This window comes from Barbatula barbatula, assembly GCF_947034865.1.
Source record: "Barbatula barbatula genome assembly, chromosome: 21".
NCBI classification, from domain to species: domain Eukaryota; kingdom Metazoa; phylum Chordata; class Actinopteri; order Cypriniformes; family Nemacheilidae; genus Barbatula; species Barbatula barbatula.
Window position 1 is genome coordinate 10,841,674 of NC_136784.1, and position 24,959 is coordinate 10,866,632.

The following is a 24,959-nucleotide window of genomic DNA, read 5'->3' on the forward strand; positions in this document are numbered from 1 at the left end:
CCTCCAATGAAACAGCTTTTATATTTTATGTCACCTCAGAGGCCCTGCAGTCAGTCCCAGGGTTCTTATATTTTACCCTCGTAAAGGAATCAAACTAGAAAGCGAATATCTGAGCTCTGCGTCGACCCATGAACAGCCACGGTGATATATGCAAGTGTTATATATCTATAAATATCGATTTCAAAGCATCTTTACGTAATATATTTAAGTGACTGTGAACTTAAATATAATTTCAGAATAACTTATCTGATGTTTGACACATGATGCTGGACATCCACACTTTGCGTGAAATTATTGCTTTGATGAATGTCCATCATAATCAGCACGCAGACCCGTGGGTTTTATGTCGGCCTATTAAGATGCTAAACTAATTACAAAGAGGCGGATTACAGGGACCAAATATAGAATCAACCCTGTTTACTCTGGGTCACATTATTTACTGGGTTTAGGCACACCGATTTCCCTCTTTGCTGGGTCAATATTCAGATAAGCCGATGTGATCAAGGAGATTAGATGGTCTCGAAAAAGGAGCCGCAATTCTTCTCCGAACTCTCCGTTGTGAAAATCCTCGCAGACGTCAACTCGTTCATAAAGTATTCAGACCAGCAGCGCTCCGAAGCGTCAGTGCATTTATTTAGCAAGACGAGTAATAGAAAATCCATATTTCATATCCGTAACCTAAGTGTCATAAATATTTGATAATAACAATCCCGCCGCCTGATGCCGAGCGTATGTAGTCGTTCATCTGTGACATCCACGTCACGCGGAAGAAATTGCATCAAATAATAGAATTGAGTCGGAGATGAGGCCTCATCCCTTTATGTTGTCGTTTGTATTTGGTTTCTTACTTTGTATGCATACAGCTACAGAGAAAATAAGAGACAGGCTTCCGAGATTTGAGCGAATCGCTCGAGACGGGGAGCTGCGTAGCACCTGATAATTCAAGGTAAAAGTGTGGGGAAATGTCACAGTGGGCCTCTTAGGAATATCAATGACTCAGAGCGAGGATGTCGTGTGCAGACTGTGAGAGGCTGGCTTTATGAACTATCTGAACAGCGGTGATCAATGCTCGCTGTGTCACGACAGATTGGGGTGCTATGAGTTATCATCGACCACATACTGTATATGCCTTTACCAAAGATGGATACTCTACATGCATTAGGTTTTTACACTACACAAATGGTTCAGTGATCTATTGGCTGCTTATATTAAATTGAGCTTTAGATCTATCTGTGTTCCGTTATGTCATTGCATTGTGTGGTTCTCTTGGATCCAATACTTTTAATGTGTTCTTTGGGAAAGTGTAACAGTTCAGAGGGTCATGTTGATGAACTTTGACACCTACTGTCCGTATCTGCTGAGCGATGTTTGTATGCGCAAAGTCAAGGGAAATCTCTTACTTTCCTTAAGTGTGTTTGTTCAAATGTATGGAACTGATCCAGCTCTTGTTCCTTTTTGTCCTTGCAGTTACCTGTCCCATGAATGAGATGCTAACAGCCTCCACAGGGATAATCTTGAGCCAGTCACCGGGCAGCAGTCTACCGCACTTTGAGTCTTGCTCATGGGTGGTGAAGGTGGATCCAGGTTACAACATCACTTTCACCGTTGAACACTTTCAGACCAGCAAACAGTTTGATGAGCTCGAAATCTTTGATGGTGAGAGACATTGTCTATGTACAAGTGAAGAGGGCAGTCTGACGTTTTCTAAAATGATTATTTTTATCAGGCCCTGATATTTATATAAAAAGTTATTTCACTTTATTGACAAAGAGGACGTATTCATTGCCATTAAAGTGAAATCTCTGAACCTAACATAGGAGCCTGATAAAATCAAAGTTTTAATATTAAAGGAATAGTTCACCTTCAAAATGAAAATGATGACATTTTTTACATGGCCTTTTGTGATGTCAAGCCTGTATGACTTTCTACTGCAGAACTAAAGACATTTAAAATAATGTAGGTAACAGAAAATTGTTGATCCCCATTGACTTGCGTTGGTTTTGTGTCCATACAATAGAAGTCAATGGGGGACCATCGTTTATCAAAATATGAAATATGACCAGAATTATCATTTTGAAGGTGTACTATTCCTTTAATAGCTGTACAATGTATTTATGTCTATATATAGATCTTTAATATAGCTGTATAGCTTTTCATGTGATTTATGAGATAATTATTATAATTAAATGTAATAATAAATATAGTTCTTTATTGTTATTGTTATTATTAGTGTTTTTATACATTGATAAAATATATATATATAATTTCAAAATGATACATAATTTCATAGATTTGATCACGCGATATATATAATCACATATATGATATGAGTTCTACTATGTATAGTTATAATATAATATTTATACATTATATAAAGCCAAAGGATATCCTTATTGTTGTTATTTATTTATAATAATAGCTGTTGTCTTTATTGCTTTGATAAAGTTGGGAGATTGAATCTAAAAAATGAACACAACAACGCTGGTTCTGACATGTGGCGCGTTTTCTTTTCTTTTCCGTACAATACAATTACTGACGTGCACTTCACAGGCCACCTTGGTGTATTGAGCAAGAGAGAAAGTTGTAGAGGGGCCAATATGGATGACCCCTGCTTTTACTCAATATAAACCCTTTGTAAAAGGCAAAGGAAATTGCTTTGGCCAGCAGGGGTCTGTTCAGGGCCATTCTTTCAGGTCAGCAGCTATGCTGGGGTCAAAGCGATCCCACTTAGACTTAGATTAGGAACTGGATGACGGGTCAGACAGGTCAGATCAAACGTGGACCGTCATCACATTTTATACATCAGTACAATGGACCACGATCAGAGCTGAGACACAACTTTCAAATAAATTATTCAAAGAATTAACTTAAATCATAGTGATATTCTTTCGTAATATAAATGATCAATTATTGATAGTTTAAATAATCAGTTTTGTTTTGTTTGAATGTCTGCTGGAAGCATTATAGTCAATTTTTACATATAGTATCTGAATGAATCAACTCCATGAAACCGTCAAGAATAAATTGAGACTTAAATGACAGCTTCCTGCACAGGGTGAATTGTGCTACACACCCTTGAGAGTGACAAAGCGCTTCTGCTAGTGCGCCCATCTAAGTGTCATCCAAGAGCATTCTGAGTTACTCCCGAGGGGATCCGGGACACTCAACGCCTATTATCATTTCAACTCGCATCGCGCCACCAACCAGATTTTGGCTTTCAAAACATGCCAGCAGCAGACAGATCGCATCTCCTCCCTGCAGCTCTGTCCAGACACCAGCGTGACATCTGCAGTAGCCTTTAATGCACACGCAAGCCTCTTTGGGCAGAATCAGAGTTAAGTTGACCCGAAATGCCGGCGGTTCAGTTTTTGAAAGGAACGCTGTCTTTCGACATTAGCAGCAAGAACCGGAATAACAGTTGTGACAGAAATGCATGGCAAATGAGCCGATGGCTTCACTGCTGCTGGTAAACATGTCAATTGTGTTTCAATTCTGTATATCAGTTTCCAGACGAACTCAAATGACGTCAAACCCACGGCACAATGCATATGAATAAAAATGTATCTGTACATTGTACATTTAATGCTGTTTCCATCTGTTTGGCTAACATAACTTTAGTCATCATCAGATTGAAGCGTAATCACTCAGCAGGAGAGTTTTGCTCGAGCAGCGTCTGATAGCCCTGCAACGTAAGGAAAACTGTGACCGTTGAGTGCGTGAAGTGTCCACAGTTCATATTTTCGGTTGAAAAAGTGCATCATGGGGACTTGAAGTGCACTTCTTTTGTGAGAGTTTTCAATGTGAGAGGCTACTCGCACTATTTATACTACAAAATGGCATAGAATAGTGCATATGGTGATGGAAAATGGTGATTTTTGGGTCAGCTTTGTATGTTTATATCTAAAACATTTGCCTTTTTATGTACATTATAATAGACATTATCTGTACAATCTTTAAAAATCCTCACAAGAACCTTTGTGAGGGAATTTATAATGACATACCTATGAATACTAACAAGATCACATTAAATATACATATAATCCATAGAATGAATAAATACCTATGAATACTAAGATCACATTAAATATACATGTTCTGTATTACAGGTTAAATATGTCTGAGCATCCATTGAGATGTGGGTTGTCAAACATGCAAATCTGTTCTTCTTTTGGATGAGAGATACACCATAGGAATCTGTCATGTCTCTGTGCGCTATTGTTTCCGCAGGCCCCTCAAGACAAAGTCCGCTGCTGATATCACTGAGTGGAAACTACTCATCTCCCCTCAGCATCACCAGTTCCTCAAACCGAGTTTATCTGCACTGGTCCTTCGATCACACCTCCAGTCACAAGGGTTTTCGTATCCGCTACTCGGGTGAGGATTCAGATTCATCGTCTAAACGCTACAGCTCTGGCAAATATGGCAGAATCATATACGGATTTCCCGAAGCTTGTGTTTCTTGGGCCTTTGAGCTCTTGTGTGCTAGAAGATTAGTAAAGTAAAGATGATCCGATATGGTCATCAAACCACTAACACAAAATAGCACAATTATTTGTTTAGTACTTGATAAAAAAAACACTGCCTGGTACTTCTCCATAAAAAGCCAGTGCTTTCTCAAGGCTTGACAAAGCCATTATTGTAAATGAGTTATAAATATTTCAAGTTTCCTTATGCTCGTAATCATTAGTTTCTCGGAGCAATGACTGATCACCTCTTTGTCTCGCTCACCAGGCTCCTTCTCTTGTCATCAGCTTGTTTTGTTTTCCTCACTTCCTCCTCGCATGATGGATTTTTGATATAGGGCCCTGTGACAGGCTGGGTTCGCGACAGCAGCACACCTAGGTTTCCCTGCTCAATATGGTTTCCCTTCTGTAGCGATACCTCAGTGGGACAAAAAACAGATGGCGGGACTGACTCAAAACTTCGTACTGTTTTCTTTCTCAATCCATCTTATTTTTCCACAGGCTGTTACTTCATCAGCTGTAGCGAGTCCCCCCTCCACACACACATAAACACACTTTTTCCTTGACCTTTTTACTCTCAACTGTTTGTGTTTTGGTGAATGGCTGTCGTTGAGTGGAGAGAGGTCCTGTGTCTGAATCACAGAAGAAAGTAATCCAGGTTAAAGATCAACAGCAATATCTCTGCTGCTTGGGGAAAGAAAGCGTAAGATAACGCAGTTTGTTTTCTTATTGACATTTTTAAATGCAAAGCTGGGGCTCGTGGGCCAGGTAGTGAACAGTCGGATGACTGAAGTATGCAGCTCTTTAATAAGTAGTTGCATGGGAAGGCTACATTGCCACAGAGCTTTTTCTCATGGGCAGACCTCTATAACCAACAATCAATAGCAGACTTTTTAAGTATTTCGAGGGCAGCACCTGTTGTGTCACATGAGACTTAAAACATGTGCAACCAAAATCTACCTGCAGCACTCTGAACCATTTCAGACCATTAGCTGGGAATTTATTTCAAGTTGAATAACACGATATGTGAACTTTCATATAGATCCATTATCTTAAATCTCTAGTGCTATTGCTAATGCATGAGACTAAAACATTCCTATATAGTTTCAGTAGAGAGATTTGATGTTTGTCAATTGCCCTTGCGTTACAGTGTTTTCTATATATTTAAATTTTTCTTCGTTTTACAGAGGGCTAGAGTCGCTTTCACACTTTTAAACATGTTGCGTAAGGATCCCTCTACCATCGAACTCTACTTTACTATATTTCTAATATTCGTAATAGTAGAAGTAAAAAATGATTTGTATTCATCTGTTTAATTATAAGAACTTCATTAATGTAATAGTTCAGGGAGTCATTTTCTTCTAGAGAGCAAGCCAAACTTGTTTACCTGGATTATTTAAAGATTATATGTTGGGGCAAATTGTGGGCATTTTATGTGCCGTTGGTGCTCAATTTTTTGACAAATTACATTCCCTACCTTTCCTCCTCCAGCTTTAACATCAACCCCATTTCAATTCAGTCGCTCTTTTTCTCGTTTAATCTGCAACAGTAACATCTTGTATACAATTTGATTTTATCTGGTCTGATCTGTGATTGTTGCCTGTCTTGGATCTTGCAGCCATCTTGAAATTTGTGTAATGGATCTTTGCTTTTCAACACATAAATGAGGAGATTGTTATTATCATGTGTCCTTCGTGGCCTTTTATGAGCTCCCACAATAGATCAGTAGTTGAGTCTGGTAGACAAAAATCTAATTGTCTCCAAAGAGAAGCCACAAGTCAGTATATTACAACTTTTAATAGACAGATTTCCAGTACAGAACTACACTACCCATAGTCCAAGCGATTGCACTTTTTTTTTGATAAGGAGAGAAATAACACTCTAACAGACCTCAGCAATTTCTTCGTACACTCCCAAATAACAGAAAATTTTAACAACATACCTAAGAAATTGCTGGTCACTCTTGAGGATTTTTAATCAGCCCTCCTCTCCCAACTGCATTCATTTTTGCCATTTCCAGTTAACAGAATGAGGAATTGCAATAAAATAAAATATGCCGTGCAATAGTACATTCACATGGACGGATTTGTGCTCAACTTCATTGGTTGTGTTTACGTTTGTGTCTGTGACAGCGGCGTACTGCAGTACCCCAGACCCTCCCATGAACGGTTCGGTACACAGTCAGACAGGCACGAAGCTGGGCAGCACCTTGCGCTTCAGCTGTGAACGGGGCTTCAACCTGATCGGCCAGACCACCGCCACCTGTACCCGCACCCCACAGGGCATCCACCAATGGAACGCTCCGGTGCCTCTCTGCCAAGGTGAGTCTAAATATCCCGTCGACGAAGCCAAAGTCTGGAGCTTATTATCGTCCGCCCCTTCCACTTGACTCTCCTGTGCCCCTTCGCCATCTCTGAACCTTTTTTTTGAAGGACCAGCGCTACAGAGGCTAATTCCGTATTCCATCAATGTTTAGCGCTTGGCTGCATCTGTCAGATTTCTCATCACAATAAATGGGTTAGCCAGAAGCCATAGCTGCGAGACTATTGCTAATGTGCTGTCCGAGGGGAGAGCCTCCTTAGAAAGAGGCAGTTATCATCCACTAAAGCAGGGACCGCCACAGAGTCTGGCGCTTTGCAGCCTCGCAACCACTGCCTTTCATCACCTCTTCCCGACTAACAAGGGCGTCGCCCTTGAGACAGGTGGATTTCAATTTGACACGGTCGGATGCCCCAGGCCAAGAGACTCAGACCTCTGCTTTTGCTGTATTAGAACAGTGAAAAATCCTTTTAGTATTTGAAGTATAATTCAATTGACTCTGGGCTGTGGAAAAATGGATGTCATGCATATGTATCCATTATACATCAATCCACTGAAAGAAGGATGTGAAATTAGACAATTTACTGTGAAGGACGGTATAGGTGTAGTGTGCAAGTTTTGTCTCATAACTGAACGGAACACATGTAATCACATGGACAAATATGACTATGGACAAAATTTGACCACCTGAAAGAATCTAACATATTTGGTTTGGCGTAAATACCACACTTTAATTAGTTTGATGTTTTATCATTTAATAAATTGGCATTCCTTCATTTCAATGACCGAACTGTGGCTTTAGTGTCTGGTTCCTATTTGGATCCACGGTATATTGTATTTTCTTTGGCTGGCATGTTCAGGATTGTCTTTCCCTGGTTACCGCCAATAGCTGTAAATAATGCTGGAAGATCTGTGTCTTCTCTGTGTATTCTATGTCCAATGCCCAGATGTAATCTCCATCTTGGATTGAGCCCATTGCTTGCTCACTGATCTTGTTTACCTTTCCAGAACTGCTGCAAGCGCATGTTTGCACAGTCGCTCGCTGTTTTTGGATGCGTTCACTTAGTTTTTACGAAGATGCAATGCAAGCAAACATGCTGGTCATAACACATCTGTCTCAGCCGTATTTTTTTTGAGTTGTTGTTCATTGAAGTGTAATAGAAAAAAGGCACTCTTTCTTTTGTGGGAATGTAGTCAGAATTCAATCTCTTGCTTTCACAGTTGTATCCTGTGGGATGCCCATTGCTCCGGTAAATGGCTCTGTCATTGGGCAGCACTTTACTCTCGGCTCAACGGTCACATTTACTTGTAACCCTGGATTTCGATTGGCCAACGCTCAGCCGGTGTCAACTGTTTGCCAAGAGTCAGGGAGGTGGAGCCCGATGGAGACCCGTCCTCGATGTGTTCGTAAGTTAAAAAGACCAACAAATGAGTTCCCTTAGTTCGAGTTTTACTACTTAAAAATGCAGTGTATTATTTTAGGTTCTTTAAAATTCTTATCGACGTTGAAAATCTTGAATTTAAAATGTAATTTAAATCCAGTAATAGAAAGTTTTAGGATTGTGCTAAATTTAGCATTACTTTAAACTTTATAAAATCATATGATTTTAATCAATTCAAATATTGAATGAATGAATGAGGCATTTATACAATGCTTTAGTGTGTTTTGCTGTACACCTAAAGTGCTTTACAATGATGTGAGGGGGGTCTCTCCTTAACCACCAACAGTGTGCAGCATCCACCTGCTCAAATTGATACATTGATAAAATATTTAGTTATAAAACATGTACTGAAATAGTACTGAATTTACATGCAAATCTTTCACTAGTGGTCTCAGTCTATTGAACCATCTGTATATGAGAAAAACGTTGAACCCCAATCTCATATTCAGCTGTGACCTGCCCTGACATCGGCCACTCCTCAGTGTATCATGGAAGATGGAGACTTATTTACGGCATGCAGAATAAATATGAGGCCTTGATGATGCTGACCTGTGATCCTGGATATTTCTACAAAGGTCAAAGGGTCATCCGCTGCCAGGCTAATGGTACCTGGGATTACCCTGAACCAAAACCATCCTGTGAAAGTGAGTTTGTCTGTTTCTCTCTTTAACATATATAACCTGTCGTTTATAATGAGAGACTGTAGTATTTATTTAAGACGTATTTCCAAATGTCCTTTTTTGCGATTCACCTGCAGAAACGTCTATTTGAACATTTATGGAATCTTATTGTTGCAAGGTACTGAGACTGCCAAGCTTACAATCGTACTCAAGACCACATGAGGAAAAGTAGTTGCTTTGTAAAAAAGTAATAATCAGAAACAGTATTTCTGAAAGGAATCTAAATAAATGCACTTGAAATGCGTATTACATGTCATGGAAATGCAGTACAACAAAGCTATTCAGTTTTCTCCTTGGAGAGCCACTGCACAGCTAACTTGAGCGCCAACTCTAAATCAAACGTATCACACGAAATGTCGCGACTGTTATGAGTGTTCGGACATAAATAATGATCACAACCACAATCTGCATTTGATTGTCCATAGTCATTTCCTGTGGGGACCTTGGAACCCCTCCAAACGGTAATAAAATAGGAACGTTGATGGTGTACGGAGCCACGGCTATTTTCTCCTGTAACACGGGTTATACTCTGGTGGGCTCCAGAGTGAGAGAGTGCATGTCCAATGGCCTATGGAGTGGAGCTGAGGTCCAATGCTTAGGTGAGTGCTTTAACTTTTTTATGTAAACCTCTGCTTTGACAAATAGACACTTCTGGATATCTGCTGTATGACTACAATGCGTTCTTTAAACAGCTGGACACTGCGGCGCACCAGAGCCTATTGTGAATGGTCAGATCATTGGAGAGAACTACAACTACAGAGGCAGTGTCGTTTACCAATGTAATCCTGGATTCAGACTTATCGGTGTGTCCGTCCGCATCTGCGAGCAGGACCATCGCTGGTCCGGAAAGACCCCCGTCTGCGTCTGTAAGTGTACATTAAATGATCTGTTATTTGAGAATGTTTAGTAACAGTTGTAGATGTGGAGTAATGTGTTCCTCCATGTTGTGTAGCTATTACCTGTGGACATCCGGGCACCCCTGCTTATGGCGTGACTCAGGGAACGCAGTTTAACCTCAACGACTTTGTGCGGTTTGCCTGCAACCCCGGTTACGTTCTACAGGGTGCCATCAAGTCACACTGTCAGCCCAATGGCCAGTGGAACAACGCTCTGCCCAGGTGCAAGAGTAAGTCCTGCAACTTAAGTAATCCAAAGTGTGTGTTTGTGTGTCTGTGTTTGTCACCAAACCAGGGAGTGTGAAAATCGCTGTCTCGCAATAGATTCACACTTGACTGCTCTATTCAGTTCAGCTTCATAGCTCAGCATGGTGCAAAACATAAGAAGATAAGATAACATATTGTTGTATGTAGCAAGAAATGAACTAAATTTGATTTCATCTGTTGTTGGTACGTTGTAGGCCAATGGACATATGGTTCACATAACAATGAAAATGTACAAACTGCACCACACTGTGTAGAGCATTTATAATTTGAATCCCAAATCGTGTATAGAGATAGTGCCAACAAAATTAAATAAAGAACTTCTTCAAAGTATAAATTCTTCAGGTGAGGGAGGTCATGTCCTTGCAGTGACAGATGATTGGCAGTCTCAGGCAACGACAGCCCATCACATGAAAGCGTCTGACCTCATGTGCCCTGGGAAATGTTTGTTTGTTTATTTGTGAATGCCGATTTTCATTGCTCTTTGTAAATACTAAATCTGCTCATTTGAGGTCTCATAATAGGACTCTAAATCTAAGATCCCATACACAGATGCCAAAAAAGAGGTAATTATCCAAATCCATGCAAACACATGGAAGCACTATCGCTCTGATTGTCCATTGATCCGATTTATCAGCTAAATTCCAATCTATAAACTTAAAAGCATTTCCTTTCCCCTCAAACCTTCCCTCTCTTTACATTATAAATGGGTGTTTACTGAGCTAAGGAAGTTGAAGTGGTCTGATGATATCAGTCACGTCTCCTCTCCATCATGGCCTATCATTAGCGCGGCGCGTGGGAAGAAGCTCGCTTAATGGCACAAAAGGAGCTTGTAAAAAATGCGGGAGCTCCGAGCTGCATCAATAATTCAGCAGGCCTCTGCGCAGCCTTGCTAATCAGCACCAATTTGTGTCTGAGTGAACCACTTCTAGCTCCAAAATGGCCTCCTAAACCTCACAGATAAGTTGGTTAGACTCATATCTGCGGATAATTGAACCACCTCTCCTCAAAATTGCCACTGGCCAGCAGGAACATCAATTTAACTATCGAATTACGCCCAAGCACAAGAAAACAGAGTTTTCATTTTTCTTTCTTTCTTCGTTCTTTAGTTTTTTGTTCATTCATTCGTCCGTTCTTTCTTTCTCTCTTTCGTTTGTTCTTTAGTTTTTTCTGTCTTTCTTTTGTTCTTTTCTTCATTTGTTCTTTTTTCTCTTTTTCTTTCTTTCTTTCTTTTGTTTGTTTGTTCATCCGTCCGTTCTTGCTTTCGTTCATTCTTAGTTTTTTTATTCGTTTGTTCTTTCTTTTTGTCTACCTGTCTTTCCTTTTGTTCGTTCATTCTTTCTTTCGTTACTTCTTTCATTTTTATGTGTCTACATTTGTCCGTTCTTTCTTCCTCAGTAGTGTTCAACTAAATGTACTAGATTTCTTCTAGATACTAGATGGTACTAACATCTTCTTGCCTTGCACTATTTACTTTTTTCCAGTTTATTCAGAACAAATATAATTGGCTGTTATTTTTTGCCCTTGGTTCTCAATCACACTGTTCTGTCCTATTATCTAAGTTTCACAGCAGTTTAGTAAAATAGCCCATGTAGGTTTAGTCGGTGTCTTGGTTGAGAGTGGATGGATCGGTTGGTTATTCATCAAACAGTGTTTTTCACACATCGTTCAATCTTGTATTTCTCAGAAGAGTTTTTGCTGTATTTTTTAGCGGTTCTCTCTCTCTCTTCTCAGTTGTGAACTGCACTGAACCAGGTCATGTTGAGAATGGTGTCAGACAGGTCCTGCCCAGCGGGCCTCATCGTTACAGTTTCCAGACCACAGTCTCGTACAGCTGTAACCCAGGATACTACCTGCTGGGCACCAGCACTCTGAGCTGTCAGGGAGACGGCACGTGGGACCGTTCCCTACCCAAGTGCCTCTGTAAGTCTGGATGTCAAAAGTACTGCTAAGTCGATACTAAAATAAAAAAAACGAGTAGCAACTCGATCATTATAATTCCATACCTTCAATTGATGTGACAGCGCATTGTGGGTAATCTTTGCCAGAACATGATGTATTGCTTCATAACCTTCTCTTATTCCTCTGGTTTCCCCTCTGCCGCAGTGGTTCTGTGTAATCGTCCCAGCATGCCTCCATATGCGCAGATCTCAGGGGACAGACGCACGGTGGGCTCCGTTATCCGCTTCAGCTGCATCGGCCAGCGCACCATCGTGGGCAACACCACCCGCATGTGCCAGCTGGACGGCCACTGGAGCGGCTCGCTGCCACACTGCTCCGGTAGATACCGCTCTTTGCATTTCAGACAGCACCATCTCTGAGGTCTCGTATAAGCTTGCGATATGATGAATCAATGGCTTTGGGATCACAGCCCAGATCAGTAGGCGGTAATACAATACTGCCGTCTCGGCAGCGTCCTGAAGGGCGAGAAGTGTGTCCCTCCATAAACCGCTTTAATCTTCTCATATTGAGCTCTGAGACATAGACTCCCACATGCCCACCAGGTGATGAGCTGGCCTGCTCCGCTATAAACACATCAGTCTTTTGCAGTCCTCCTATATGGCAGAAAAGCCTCACCCCTGGCTATAAAACCACTGACAGGTTAATATCACAATTCATAACATTCATATTTCTCAAAGATTGCAGTTTCTATCTGCCAGCTGTCAAAAGGTGCGTTCGGCTTTTTATAAAGAACATCGTACACACCCTGTGGGTTAATAACCAGCCTGTCGATGTGAGTTTATAAAATGGATATATGTGGTATAAATAGTAGTAATTCTTTCATATTTACCCCAGCCCTCACCAAAAGCCAGGGGATATATGGAGGAATAGAAAGATAATTTGTAAATGCATCAGTTGATCAAAAATAAGAGGATTTACTAAAGAACGCTGAGCAGCGTCTGCATTGTGAGCAGGAAAATTAAGCAAAATGTTCCGTCCCTGGCGCTTTCTTATTCAAAGTAAATTATCACCTTACCCATGCCGCTGTGATGCCTCTTTTTTCATCTCTAAACCTGCTCTACCGCAGAGAGTTGTTCAATAAATATGAATGAAATTACTCATCATCTTGTGTAAATCTCAGTTAACCTCTTTAAATAAGATCCTAATGCAATAGAGAGCGAGTTTGGAAGTCCCGCGGGGTGTCAAGATGGTAGTTTTTCCAGTTATTCGCTGTCAAAGAATCTAAATTGGGCTGGCTTAGTGGGAATTGTGGTGCACGCTGACAGTACACATAACAATTTTCAGTGGCTCGTATGGGGGTTGGTTCCCACTGAGCCAGAGACGGCAACTGGTTGCCAGTTTTTTGGGGGGGGAATAACTATAATTTTCACACTACCCAGTAACGGGGGAAATGCATTGCTCCAGCAAAGTCCAACAACCTTTCAAACTTGTATTAGTGTTTGTTGGCATTTATCGAGGTAGTGTGAACTCATGTTTTCAATTGTGTCTTTTTCAGGGGATTCTGCCGGTATGTGTGGAGACCCCGGTGTACCAGTGCACGGGATCCGTCTGGGAGAGCAGTTCGCCATTGGGAGCTTCGTGCGATTCAGCTGCGAGCCCGGCTACGTTCTGATAGGCTCCTCTGAACGGAGCTGCCTAGCCAACGGGTCCTGGGTGGGCATCCAGCCTGAGTGCCAGGGTAAGAAAAATGAAACCTGGGTGGCTGTAGAGAACGTGGGTGATTAATCACCGTGCCTGAGGAAGCCGAATCCAAAAACAGTATGCTAATACCGGAGACAAGGAATTATTTCATCGCAGTTTGAATCCGCTCGCAAATTCCCAAGTGTCTAAACTTTGTGCAGAATCAGAGAGAAAGATTTAAAAAGACTGACAAAGATAGAAAGAGGCTGCTGGGTTAGTTTCTTCTCACCTGATTGGTTCCCGTCTGTTCTTTTTCTGTTCTCCGCTGTCGCTTTGTAGTGGCTCGGTACACCTTGGGTGTACACATGTTACAATTTTCAGTTTTCTCTTTTTTTATCATGCTTGGCAGTCTCCGGTTGAGATGCCCAAATGACTGTGGCAACCCCGCTGGTTCATCGGACACCACATTGCTGTTGAGTTTTTACTCTGTCGTTTTTGAAACGGCACTGTTATTCTGCCCATGTTGGTTTGTTTTTTTAAGTGTCAAGATGACAATCAAGAGAAAGGCGTGTCAGAGAAGGCGTGTTCTCTTATCTCACTTTTTTAACACCAACCAGTTGTTACATCTGACATCTTATTAACAGTCACGCTTAAACATTTCAGTTTCCTACAAAGATGTCGAAATGCATTATTTACCTCACAAATGTGTGGGGCTGCGAGTTTGAGAAATGTGTGTGTCTGAGTTTGTTGTTTTGTATTGATTTGACCCATGGGCTATTGTTATCCACACCAATTCAGCAAACTGTGTTGTTTTAAAAGGTAGATTCTCAGAAGATGCAGGCGTTTGGAGAGCACAAATCAATACACGTCTAAAGCTCCCGCTCATAAATTTACATCCTAAACGCCATAAAAAGTACATTGTGAAAGTGCAAGAGGAGATCAGAAAGACTTTTATGTCCTTGTAGCAAAAAGTCAGATTTCCCAGCATTTGCCTATAAGAGGTTTGAAGCTTTTTCCTTAGGCTACCTTTCAGGTCTACTCACACGTGGTTTTGCCAGCTAAAGTCCTTTTTGTCTTGTAATATCAAGAGCATAAAACCTTCAAAATTCAGGAGACATTTAGAAACCAAGATTCAGTTCACCCAAAAATTGAATTTTTCTTTTCGTCACCCTCAAGTTGTTCCAAATCGGTACACATTTATTTTGAAGTATGTAGGGAAGCAAACAGTTCTGGGGCACTTTTGACTACCCTTGTCATTTTTCCCACTATGGTTGCCAATGGTGTCCAAGAAGTGTTTGGTTAAAAGAATTCTTCCAAATATCTTTCTCTGTGTTCATCAGAACAAAGTAACTTGTACAGATTTGAAACAACTCGAAGGTGAGTAAACGATGACAGAATGTTCAGGTTGACTTGCTCACCGGCAGACTACATTTATTAGATATTATTAACTATAATGATCTTGTTTATTCTATAAACACTATGCATTGTGCTGTGTTTGACCTTTTCTGTGTTTTTCAGTTTTTCTTATTTTCTCCTGTAAAACTGAACAATGTACATTGTGAATAGGGCTATATAAATTAAATTGACTTGAATTAAATTAAATTGTGTTGATGATACAGTTTCATTGTTCAGAGCACTAAGCTTAGCTTTATTGAGACTCAGACCATGTATCCACCATGTACCACATTTGATGTTTTGTTATTTTTGTGTTTCTCACAGTGGTCTCCTGTGGCAACCCTGGCACTCCTCGCAATGCTGTTATCCAGTACCATGAAGGATTTGTGTATTCCCGCTCTATCACCTATGCCTGCAGAGAAGGCTACTACTCCACCGGCCTGCTTACTCGTCATTGTACGGTCAACGGCACCTGGACCGGAGACATGCCGGAATGCACAGGTGTCCCATCAACACCTCCCATTTGACATCTTTGAGGCCATTTACTGCATAGATATATATAACTTGATGCCTTATTCAAGCACTTCAGGCACGTAGACATGTCAGCCATCTTGGAATGGTCCACTGAGGTCACTCACGGTTTGCTAGAATACCACAACACTGCGCGCAGCCCAGGCTGTGAAAACCGCTGGCATTTAAATTCCAGAAAAATGTGTTAACCTTTTGTTGTTTTCATGTATTAGGGGCCGTTTACACGAGACCGTTTGCAAGTGAAAGCGCAAAGCTGTCCGTTTACACGCAAACAGCGTTTTAGGGGACCGATAACACAAAAGTGCACATTTTTGAAAACCACGGCGTTCTCATTTCCGTGTAAACCCCGAAGTACGCAAGAATGAGAAAACAACATCGTGCCCATGAGTATTAGGTTTAGGGGTGTGGTATGCGCGTGTACACCCAAACACAACAAAGAAGAAGAAACAAATACAACAATGGCGGATTATATGTTTTTTTTTGTGCTGCGCAATAGTTTGTTAACGCTTCTCCAGCAAAGTGTAGATTTACTACACCTGTGCTATAACCACCAGCGGAGACCTACAGAAAAATCTTAACACTCATTCATGGCGACGAAGGGTTTTTAAACGTGGCCTTAGTGTAGCAGATATAATGTTTGAGTTTACACAACAATAAATGTGTTTTCATAATCATACACAGTCAGCTTGATCTTGAGTGTAAACGGACCGGCTTGCACTATTTCAAAATGCCGAACGACCTACGTATAGAGTAGCATAGAAACAAAGGCTTATCTGGCATATAGTTATTTATATCTATGATTTACTTTACATGCTAGTGTATACATGCCTGCTCCAGTACAGTGTGCATTTAAAATGTATCTTTATCAGGCAGGTAAACAGGCCAAAAGTATTGATGACTGTCAAATTGGAGTCGAATTCGAATAACAATGCATATTATAATTCTGTGATGTAACCTAAAAACAAAACATTTTGTAAAACACAAACACTCACAGAAAAAAGCTCACAGAGTGGCTTTAGAAGGTCACAGTCATCCTCACGTGTAGTCCTCATTTTGTAGCTTTATGCTAAATTGCTCTGAATAGCAAAGCTGACGATGCTCTCAAGGAATCCAGAGGCTCTCGCGTTTTTTTTTTCTTTTTCGCGTGTAGCCTTTGAAAAGTGTCGCGGAACAGGACTTAATAATGAGGGCTAGTGTTCTCTTTTATCCCAGCTCTGGACACAAGCTGATCAGAGACGTCTGTATAGCATGCCTGTGTTGGAGAGATAGAGACTAGTCCCATCCCCTCTCTTGGCAGTGGCCCGAGTGACTTTCCACGCTCATAAAAACACAATGCACACTGTTTGGACGCTTGAGGCCACGTGTAGACATTATGGACACATTGGCTTCTTTGGCACAGGCAGGTGCTGGTGGCTTCACACTACAGGAAGTGACTGGAAAAAAAAACTCACGTAGTTGATTCCAACAACAGTTCATTAATTTAAAGGCACCATTTAGAGTGATAAAACATTGTTGCTTCTAGTTTATGAGCCTTTTCATATGAAAATGTATCTGTTTCAATTTGTTATCCGAGTCAATGAAAGGGCTTATTATGAACGCTTCCAAATTATTTGGGTTTTTGGCAAACTCCTCGGTCATATACGTTTTATCACTCTACACATTTTTTCAACCGTCTATTGACTTTGTTCTGTCCGTACACATTCAGTTATAAACTGTGGAGATCCAGGAGTTCCAGCTAACGGCATCAGACTCGGCAGTGACTTCACCTACGGCCACACCGTCAGCTTCCAGTGTACACCTGGTTTTACTATGGACGCCGATCGTGCCTCCATGCTCATCTGCACCAAGGACCGCACCTGGAACGGCACCAAGCCTCTTTGCAAAGGTTTGAGTTCACGTCTTATTGAGCCGTGAAATTAAAATCGGAGTTTTGTGGCCTTTAGACCATGTCTATTTATTTAGAAGCTATTAATATGCAAGTTTACTTTAAAAGTTGACAATTGATTGATTTTAAGCAGAAAGTTTAGCATCGGTGGAAATATTTGTCCTACATTGCACCCCAGATACAACTAGCCACTATTGGCTACTTAAGAAGCATCTTCATGCTATAAATAATACAAACAAAATATAATGCTAATAATAAAATATATTAAATAATACAATAATAAAAAAATTTAAATATAATTTTTGTTTGTTTAGTTCAAAATGACTTCATAATGGTAGTCGCTTCTCTCTCCCTCTCAGCTATCGTGTGTGGAGCTCCACCCAGCATCCCTAGTGGTCAGGTGGTAGGCTCTGACTTCCAGTGGGGTTCTAGCATTAGCTACAATTGTAATCAGGGTTACCAGCTTTCCCTTCCTACTGTGCTCACATGCCAGGGCTCAGGAAACTGGAGCGGCGAACGACCTCAATGTTTTCGTAAGTGTCAGTTTGGGGAAAAGGCTGAAAAAAAAGTTTGAATCCACAGAAAATATAGCTACAGTGTTTCCGCGTCAATCTGCCAGAAACTAAAAGTGTCCTTATTGTTTTTGTGTAATAATATTAATACTTGGTAGAAACATTGTGGACATTTTTCTCTCTAACAGCTAAAGTGGATTTTTATAGAAACAAAATGTTCTGCTGTATACTTGACCATATGGGTGGTCTCGGAATCAATGGATGCTGTGGCTCAGAAACGATGTCAAATCTCATTTTTTTAATTCTGTCTCCTCCTCACCAATAAACGGGTGTGTTTTGGACAGTCTGGTGCAATGGTGGTGTTTGAGGAGATTCCCCCTTTCATGTAAAAGTGCTTTAAGTACCCAAAAAAGCGCTATATAAATGTAACAAATTATAATTACTTAAATGAATGGAAGTGGATTGTCCTTCTTTTAATGCTACAACACAGTGGTTTTATTCAGAAAATAATTTTATGGATGTTTTTTTTTTATAAAGTTTAGGATGCTTGGAATGTTTAGCTTGCTGCGATGATGATGCAGTGATGACAAAAATATACCAATTGAAATGTCTTTCGTCTGCAGCTGTATTTTGTGGAGATCCAGGGATGCCAGCCCAGGGCAAACGGGAGGACAGAGGGTTCACCTATCTGTCCTCGGTATCCTTTTCCTGTTCCCCTCCTTTGATTCTGGTTGGCTCTGCTCGGCGATACTGCCAATATGAAGGAACCTGGAGCGGGACCCAGCCGTCATGCATAGGTCAGCAACTGACATGTTCAGTCTATTTTAAAGGGATAGTTCACCCCAAAACCACAATTCTGTGATCATTCACACCCTCTTGTCGTTTTTAACCTGTATGGCTTTGGTTCTTCCTCAGAACACAAAAGAAGATTGGGGCGAGCAGGGCGAGACGAGAGCCGTGAGGATGGTGTGTGCGTGCACCGGTCTCGCACAGTTCCCTCACTTCTCTCGTCCCGCCCTGCTCGCCACAAAGATATCGAAGAATTTTGGTAACCAAAAACGTTGGTCTCCATTCTAATTGTATGGACACAGAACCAATGCAAGTGATTGGGGACCAACGGTTTTTGTTTGCCAACATTCTTCAGAATATCTTCTTTTGTGTTCTGCAGAAGAAGGAAAGTCATGCAGAATACAAAAGGGTGGGTAAATGATGACAGGATTTTCATTTTTGGTGTTGGTGACATAAATTAACTGGTTTTATTTGCGCTTCTTTAAAGATCCCAGTCACACCAGCTGTGTAGATCCTGGCACTCCTCTGTTTGGACATCAGAACAACTCTCAAGGCTTCCAGGTGTTAATCACTTCAAATCAAAGGGGTTTTCAAAGTCTGGACCTCATTTCTGTCCGTTCAGTTATTGACTGTGTTTGTTTCTATAGATTGGCAGTTCAGTGCACTACAGCTGCAGAAAAGGACATCTTCTTCTCGGGTCTATCTCTCGCACGTGTCTACCTAACCTCACCTGGAGCGGCATGCAGCCTGAGTGCATCGGTGAGCAGCTATTTCTCACAACATGGGTGTTCTTTTTGTTTTACATCAATCTGCGGTGATGAATAACGCAGAGCAATCTTTTGATTTGAAGTAATTTCAGTCAATTTTCTCTTCTCCTCAGCACATCACTGTAGTCAGCCTGAGCTCCCCGCGCAGGCGGATGTAGGTGCTATCGAGCTTCCATCTCTGGGTTATACGCTCATCTACACCTGTCAGCCTGGTTTCTATCTGGCTGGAGGGTCTGAGCACCGCACCTGCAGGGCTGATAGCAGCTGGACGGGGAAACCTCCTCTGTGTGCCCGTATGTTTGGAATCATTTACACAAACCCATGCTTGTGCTCACAAACCACAACGTGTTTTTTTCTGTCTTTCTCTGTGTGTTATGAATTGCCCATGCATGTATTAGACACGTAAAATTGCAAAAATCAAAAGATGCATTCTATCTAACAGCGAATGCTCACCCAGACCTGCCTGAAATGCCTCGTGTAACCACACCCCCACAAATCTACGTCAGTTCGTGGTATGATTTATGTTCCAAATATGGTAAGAGGCGTTACATTTCCGTCACACGCTTGCAGTATTCGACTAATCACTACGCACTAGTGAACTGAATCACAGCACACCTCGCTTTTTCAGAGCGATTCACTTTGTAAAAAAGAGACGGGGCAAAGAGGAGATACAAACATGCACGGTATATGGAAAATATAACGTTTTCTTTTACCTTAAATCATGTAGACATTACATAATCTCTACGACAAACTGTAATATTCGTTTTAGCTGTGTCATATGACCCCTTTAAAATGCTTTTTTCATACACATTAATACCTTCATTTCATAGAGCCATCGCTGAGATTTTGTTTTGCTTAAGCGCTGATTAGCCCAGTGGAACACATTGATTTGGCTTTGGACAGGCAAGGCTGCTCTGAATTGTCCTCTGTCAGATAAAAGGATTCCAGGCTGAATTTACAAGCGCAGGATAGAAATATCAAACGAACGGTTGTCTTTTTCACCCAGCAGGAGGATGCAGCAGTAGGAACATTTTTAACACGTCTTAAAGCAAAGCCGGTGGGTGGGTGGGTGTTCTGCTGGCCTTTTGTGGTGAGGCTATATTAACAGTACCTGTGGGAATGAAGAGACGTTTTCAGACCTCAAATACTGCAAAGACAACAAGTGAATTTTTAGTGTTAAGCAATAAAATAGTAATCTTGCACATGTATTTTGGAAAAGTAAAATTTGATGTACTAACCTAATGTCTTGACATTTTGTCTGTCTCTCACAGGTTTATATACATGTAATTGTTTACATTTTTCAAAAATTACTTTCTATTAATAAACGAAGATTAAGAATGCTGTATGCAGTGCTTAGTTATTTGTTATAATGATACGAAATGTTTGACCGGTAGTGTATGTATCTGTTCTACTAGAACTAGAACGAAGCTTTTGCATATATCCACTTTTCTGAGAGACAAACAGACGGTGGCGAGTAATCTAAAAATGTTTTCTATATTTTTGTAAACAATGTACTTCAGTGTTGGTCAACCTGGGTGCATTTTCTTCTTGTCCTTCTGCACATTGCATCTGACACGGTTTGGTTATGTGTACTGGAACTGTGGTTAGTCACCATTACTGACCTCTACGTTCCTCCCAGCGTACATGTGTTGTTAGTTTTTGAAAGGTCCAATTCAATATCTTGACTTCTTCTCTAATGCACAATTTCTCCTGTCCCATAGCTGATAACAGGCCAAGCGGAAAAACCGGTGGAACTGTGCAAGAGCCGCCCAACACAAAACTTCCTGGTAAGATTCACACCCTACCATAAATAATAGAAAAGGCTTTCAGAAGAAAACAGGTTAACTGAACTTGTTCTTGAATATATAAGACCCTCAAAACACATTCAATTGTCAGTGTTTCTTGAATTTTGAATCATTCGCTCTTTTTTCTGTGCTTTCTGACAGTGCCAAGTGGAGTGTTCGCTAAAAACTCTCTTTGGAGGGGTTCATATGAATATCTAGGGAAGAAGCAGCCGGCAATGTTAAGCATAACTGCTTTTGAACCGTTCAGCAATCGGGTCAACGGCACTCTCATGGACCACAGCGGAGTACAACTCAATCTGGCTGGTGAGGGTTCTTACATTTTGACCTTACAACACATATTACAAAGCACTCATTTGTTTCAGTTGAAAGATTTTCTGGCTTCTACTGTCCGGGCTGTTGTGTTTGTGCAATGTGATGTAGTTCACCCAACAAAGAAATGATGTCACCCTCATGTCTTGTGGGACTTTCTATCTTCTGTTGAACAAAAACAGTTATTTATAGTAGAATATTTCATCTACTTTTGACTCTTAAAAGACTCGACGAATACCGTTCTTGTATTAAACGTATGTTATGCTTGTGCACATTGTGACGTATATAAAGATGACTCAATGTTCATTTTGGGTGAGCTGGCCCTTTAAGAGTCTCATTTATTTTCTGAATATAGAAGGTTTCATTGGATCCATGCGCCTAACTCCAAGTTAACTTCTAGGCTTTGTTCCGTCTAGTGGCTAGTAATATAACTATTTAGATATTAATAAATGTATGTTCATATTCGTTTATATTAAGCCAAGTAACGGTTCATCTATCGGTAACCCAAAATAATACTCGATAGACAAAATTTTCTTTACCTACTAGCTAATGTAATTTACTTATTTCATTTGCTTGTTATAGAAATAATCTGCAAGGACTCTTATTCTTTGCGGATGTGTACCGGAAGTTAAGTTCGGGGCGTGCATGCGCAGTAACATTTGGTTTATGTTGTTGCTTTGAAACCGTCTAGAAGAGCGAACACACACCCAAACATGTGTTTTCTTCGTTCCTCCAGGTATCTTTAAGAAGGAAGAGGCCCAGCTGTTGCTGCAGGTGTATCAGATTCGCGGGCCTGTCGAGATCTTCGTAAACAAGTTCAAAATCGACAACTGGGCTCTGGATGGGCATGTACGTGTGTTTCTTGTTTCCCTTGAATTGTCATAGCAGCCTGCCGTATAGATGTAGAACCATTACCATCGTCATTTCCAACCGGAGATTCCCTGCAGTGTTCAGCACGGAAGAAATAATCGTTTTGATGATTCTCCACATTTTTCATGGATTAGTGACGGATGCATTGTTTGCTTTGAAGATAATAGGCAAACGCAGATCCAATATTTAAACCGTGTCAACATAAAAACGTGAGCGGGCACAACCAAGTCATCGTGGCTGATCCTTAAGTGGGTTGGTTATCAAAAACAACTTACCCTTGATTTCAACAGCCATGCTTTTATGTTGTTAAGTCCCTGCTTTATGGAGTGGTCTTTAGAAAGCAGTGGCCTCGCTTGCAGATTTCTGTACGGTTACCTCAGAGTTGTCCTAATGTACATCAATACTCGCCACCTGATGTAAGGGCTGTTGTTTAGGGCCAGACCTTGAGTTGATACGGCTGCTGCGTCCCCCACACGCACATTGTCACTCCTGGGGATAGGAAAGCACAGACAAAGTTTTCCTTTTAATTAAAACGTCAGTTAAATCATTGCTGGGTAATCAAGGCCAGACGTCTCTTCCCCCCTCCATTGCACTCGGGACAAGCACCTGGGAGAGTGTAATTAAAAGTGTGGGCATAAGAGAGGGGGCATGAGAGGAAGCATCGAAAATACAATGGGAAGGAGAAAGCAGTGTGTGTGTGTTCGTGTGCGTTTGTGCACATGTGCGTTTTTTTATACCTCTGTACCAAACAGTGAGGTGGGAACGTAAATGTCAAACATAAGTGGTCTTTCACTTTGCTGACACATTTTACCTCGCAGAGGCTCATTTTTGACATTTTGAAAATACTTCACGGTATGAGACGCTGACTGTTGTGTACTTTTCTCCGTAGGTGTCATACATGCCTTCCACTGACTCTTTTGTTTACCAAGGCTTCGTGAGGGGAAAAGGTTTCGGCCAGTTTGGACTGCAGAGGCTGGGTATGTGTGTTGTCTTAAAAGACTCTTAAATAAGACCCTTTCGTCTTATTTATTATAAGGTTTGACCACTCTGTGGAGTAAATGTAGGGCTTTTCACACTGTGTTTAACCCCGGGTTATCTTTGTAAACCCAGGGTTAAGGACACTTTTAACTCGCACTTGTTCTGAAAATTGTTTTGAAACTGTACCGTGGTTCACGGTAGGCTTATAGTAAGGAATGTTTAACAAATGTACACTGTTGAATTCTGAAACATGCATGAACGTTGTAGGAACGTTATATAAACATTGTTAGCCATAAAACAAATATCCATCAGTTTATAATAGCCCTGAGTGAACATTTCTGAATGTAAAGAGCTTATTGATGTCTACAACATAGAAACTATATTATATAAGTGTCAGTTTTTTATTGAAAAATAAAAGATTATTACTTTTTCAAGTGTCTGACATTTTCTCAGATATTAGTCATCAGTTTTAAAGTAATCTCTATTGCACAAGCTAAGTCTTTGTATAGAAGGAAAAGAAAAAGAGCCAATAACTGGTGTACAGCTTGCGGAGGCCAAATCGTGACCGGCATGTCAAATCCTGCCGTAATGAAACGTACTCGTACACGGCGCGGCTTCATCTATAAACGACAGCTGTATAGACTCCTATCCCAACATCATCAGACAGATTGAGCAAACAGAAGATTTATTAATTCGCAGGGAGAACGCGTGTGTGCATCCCATCATTTTATGTTGCTTTGATGGGCTGGCTCTATTGAGTTAGTTAATTGAATCTCCAAGTCGCCCGCTTGATGCTGTTGGGAAGCTTTTTGGCATTGTCTGATGAACAGGTGCTCTGATACTCTCTTGTTGTTTAGGAGAGCGCTGCGGTCTAAATTAAAAAGTGAATTCAGAGTGACTTCATTTCTGTGGCGCATTGATATCAGTAATTAAAAAGCATTGTCAAGATGATGCAGTTTGACATTTTCTAGTCGAGTTATACTGAACGCCGGGATATGACGTTTTCCTGTTTCATTTAGTAATTTCTTATTTGTTTGCATGGTTTTAAATGAGTTTGAACATATGTTTTGACATAAAGGCCTTCAATTGTAGTTAGTTATATCAAGTGGAAGGAATTAAACATCTATGGAAATACATTTTGTTTTCCTGTGAAAATGAGTATTGTACTTTCTGATCGTATCGCTGAATTAGTTCCATACTGCTTTAATTTTATTTATTCATGTGTTTGTTTGTTTGTTTGTTTGTTTGTTTTTACAGAGGGACTCGATCCAAATGGCGAGAATCCAGGCTATAACTTTGCATCCAATAGCAGTTCAGTGGCAGCCGCCATTTTAGTGCCTTTTATTGCCATGATCATAGCAGGCTTTGCTCTCTATCTCTACAAACACAGGTAAAGAAATCACATCCAACCTTTTTTCTGTTCATTTGTCATACAGAAAATGAAACGCTCTTCTCAAGAATTTGTCAACGTC

At 40.8% G+C, this 24,959-nt stretch overlaps 1 protein-coding gene across 1 annotated transcript in view; it reads left to right on the forward strand.

The window, feature by feature from the left end:
- The window catches only part of csmd2 (CUB and Sushi multiple domains 2), a gene marked incomplete at both ends in the record, with an annotated part of 241,505 nt that overhangs the window by 216,375 nt on the left and 171 nt on the right, over positions 1-24,959 (forward strand). The window contains 23 exons of the mRNA XM_079485563.1: positions 1,468-1,656; positions 4,228-4,374; positions 6,596-6,784; positions 8,004-8,189; positions 8,674-8,868; positions 9,330-9,503; positions 9,597-9,770; positions 9,857-10,030; positions 11,799-11,987; positions 12,171-12,344; positions 13,522-13,704; positions 15,366-15,542; positions 17,278-17,457; positions 17,817-17,990; positions 18,593-18,766; positions 19,246-19,319; positions 19,406-19,517; positions 19,639-19,818; positions 21,247-21,312; positions 21,472-21,633; positions 22,376-22,488; positions 23,399-23,486; positions 24,745-24,877. Of these exons, the coding sequence (XP_079341689.1) occupies positions 1,468-1,656; positions 4,228-4,374; positions 6,596-6,784; positions 8,004-8,189; positions 8,674-8,868; positions 9,330-9,503; positions 9,597-9,770; positions 9,857-10,030; positions 11,799-11,987; positions 12,171-12,344; positions 13,522-13,704; positions 15,366-15,542; positions 17,278-17,457; positions 17,817-17,990; positions 18,593-18,766; positions 19,246-19,319; positions 19,406-19,517; positions 19,639-19,818; positions 21,247-21,312; positions 21,472-21,633; positions 22,376-22,488; positions 23,399-23,486; positions 24,745-24,877 (3,607 nt within the window). The remainder of the gene's footprint in view (positions 1-1,467; positions 1,657-4,227; positions 4,375-6,595; positions 6,785-8,003; positions 8,190-8,673; positions 8,869-9,329; positions 9,504-9,596; positions 9,771-9,856; positions 10,031-11,798; positions 11,988-12,170; positions 12,345-13,521; positions 13,705-15,365; positions 15,543-17,277; positions 17,458-17,816; positions 17,991-18,592; positions 18,767-19,245; positions 19,320-19,405; positions 19,518-19,638; positions 19,819-21,246; positions 21,313-21,471; positions 21,634-22,375; positions 22,489-23,398; positions 23,487-24,744; positions 24,878-24,959) is intronic.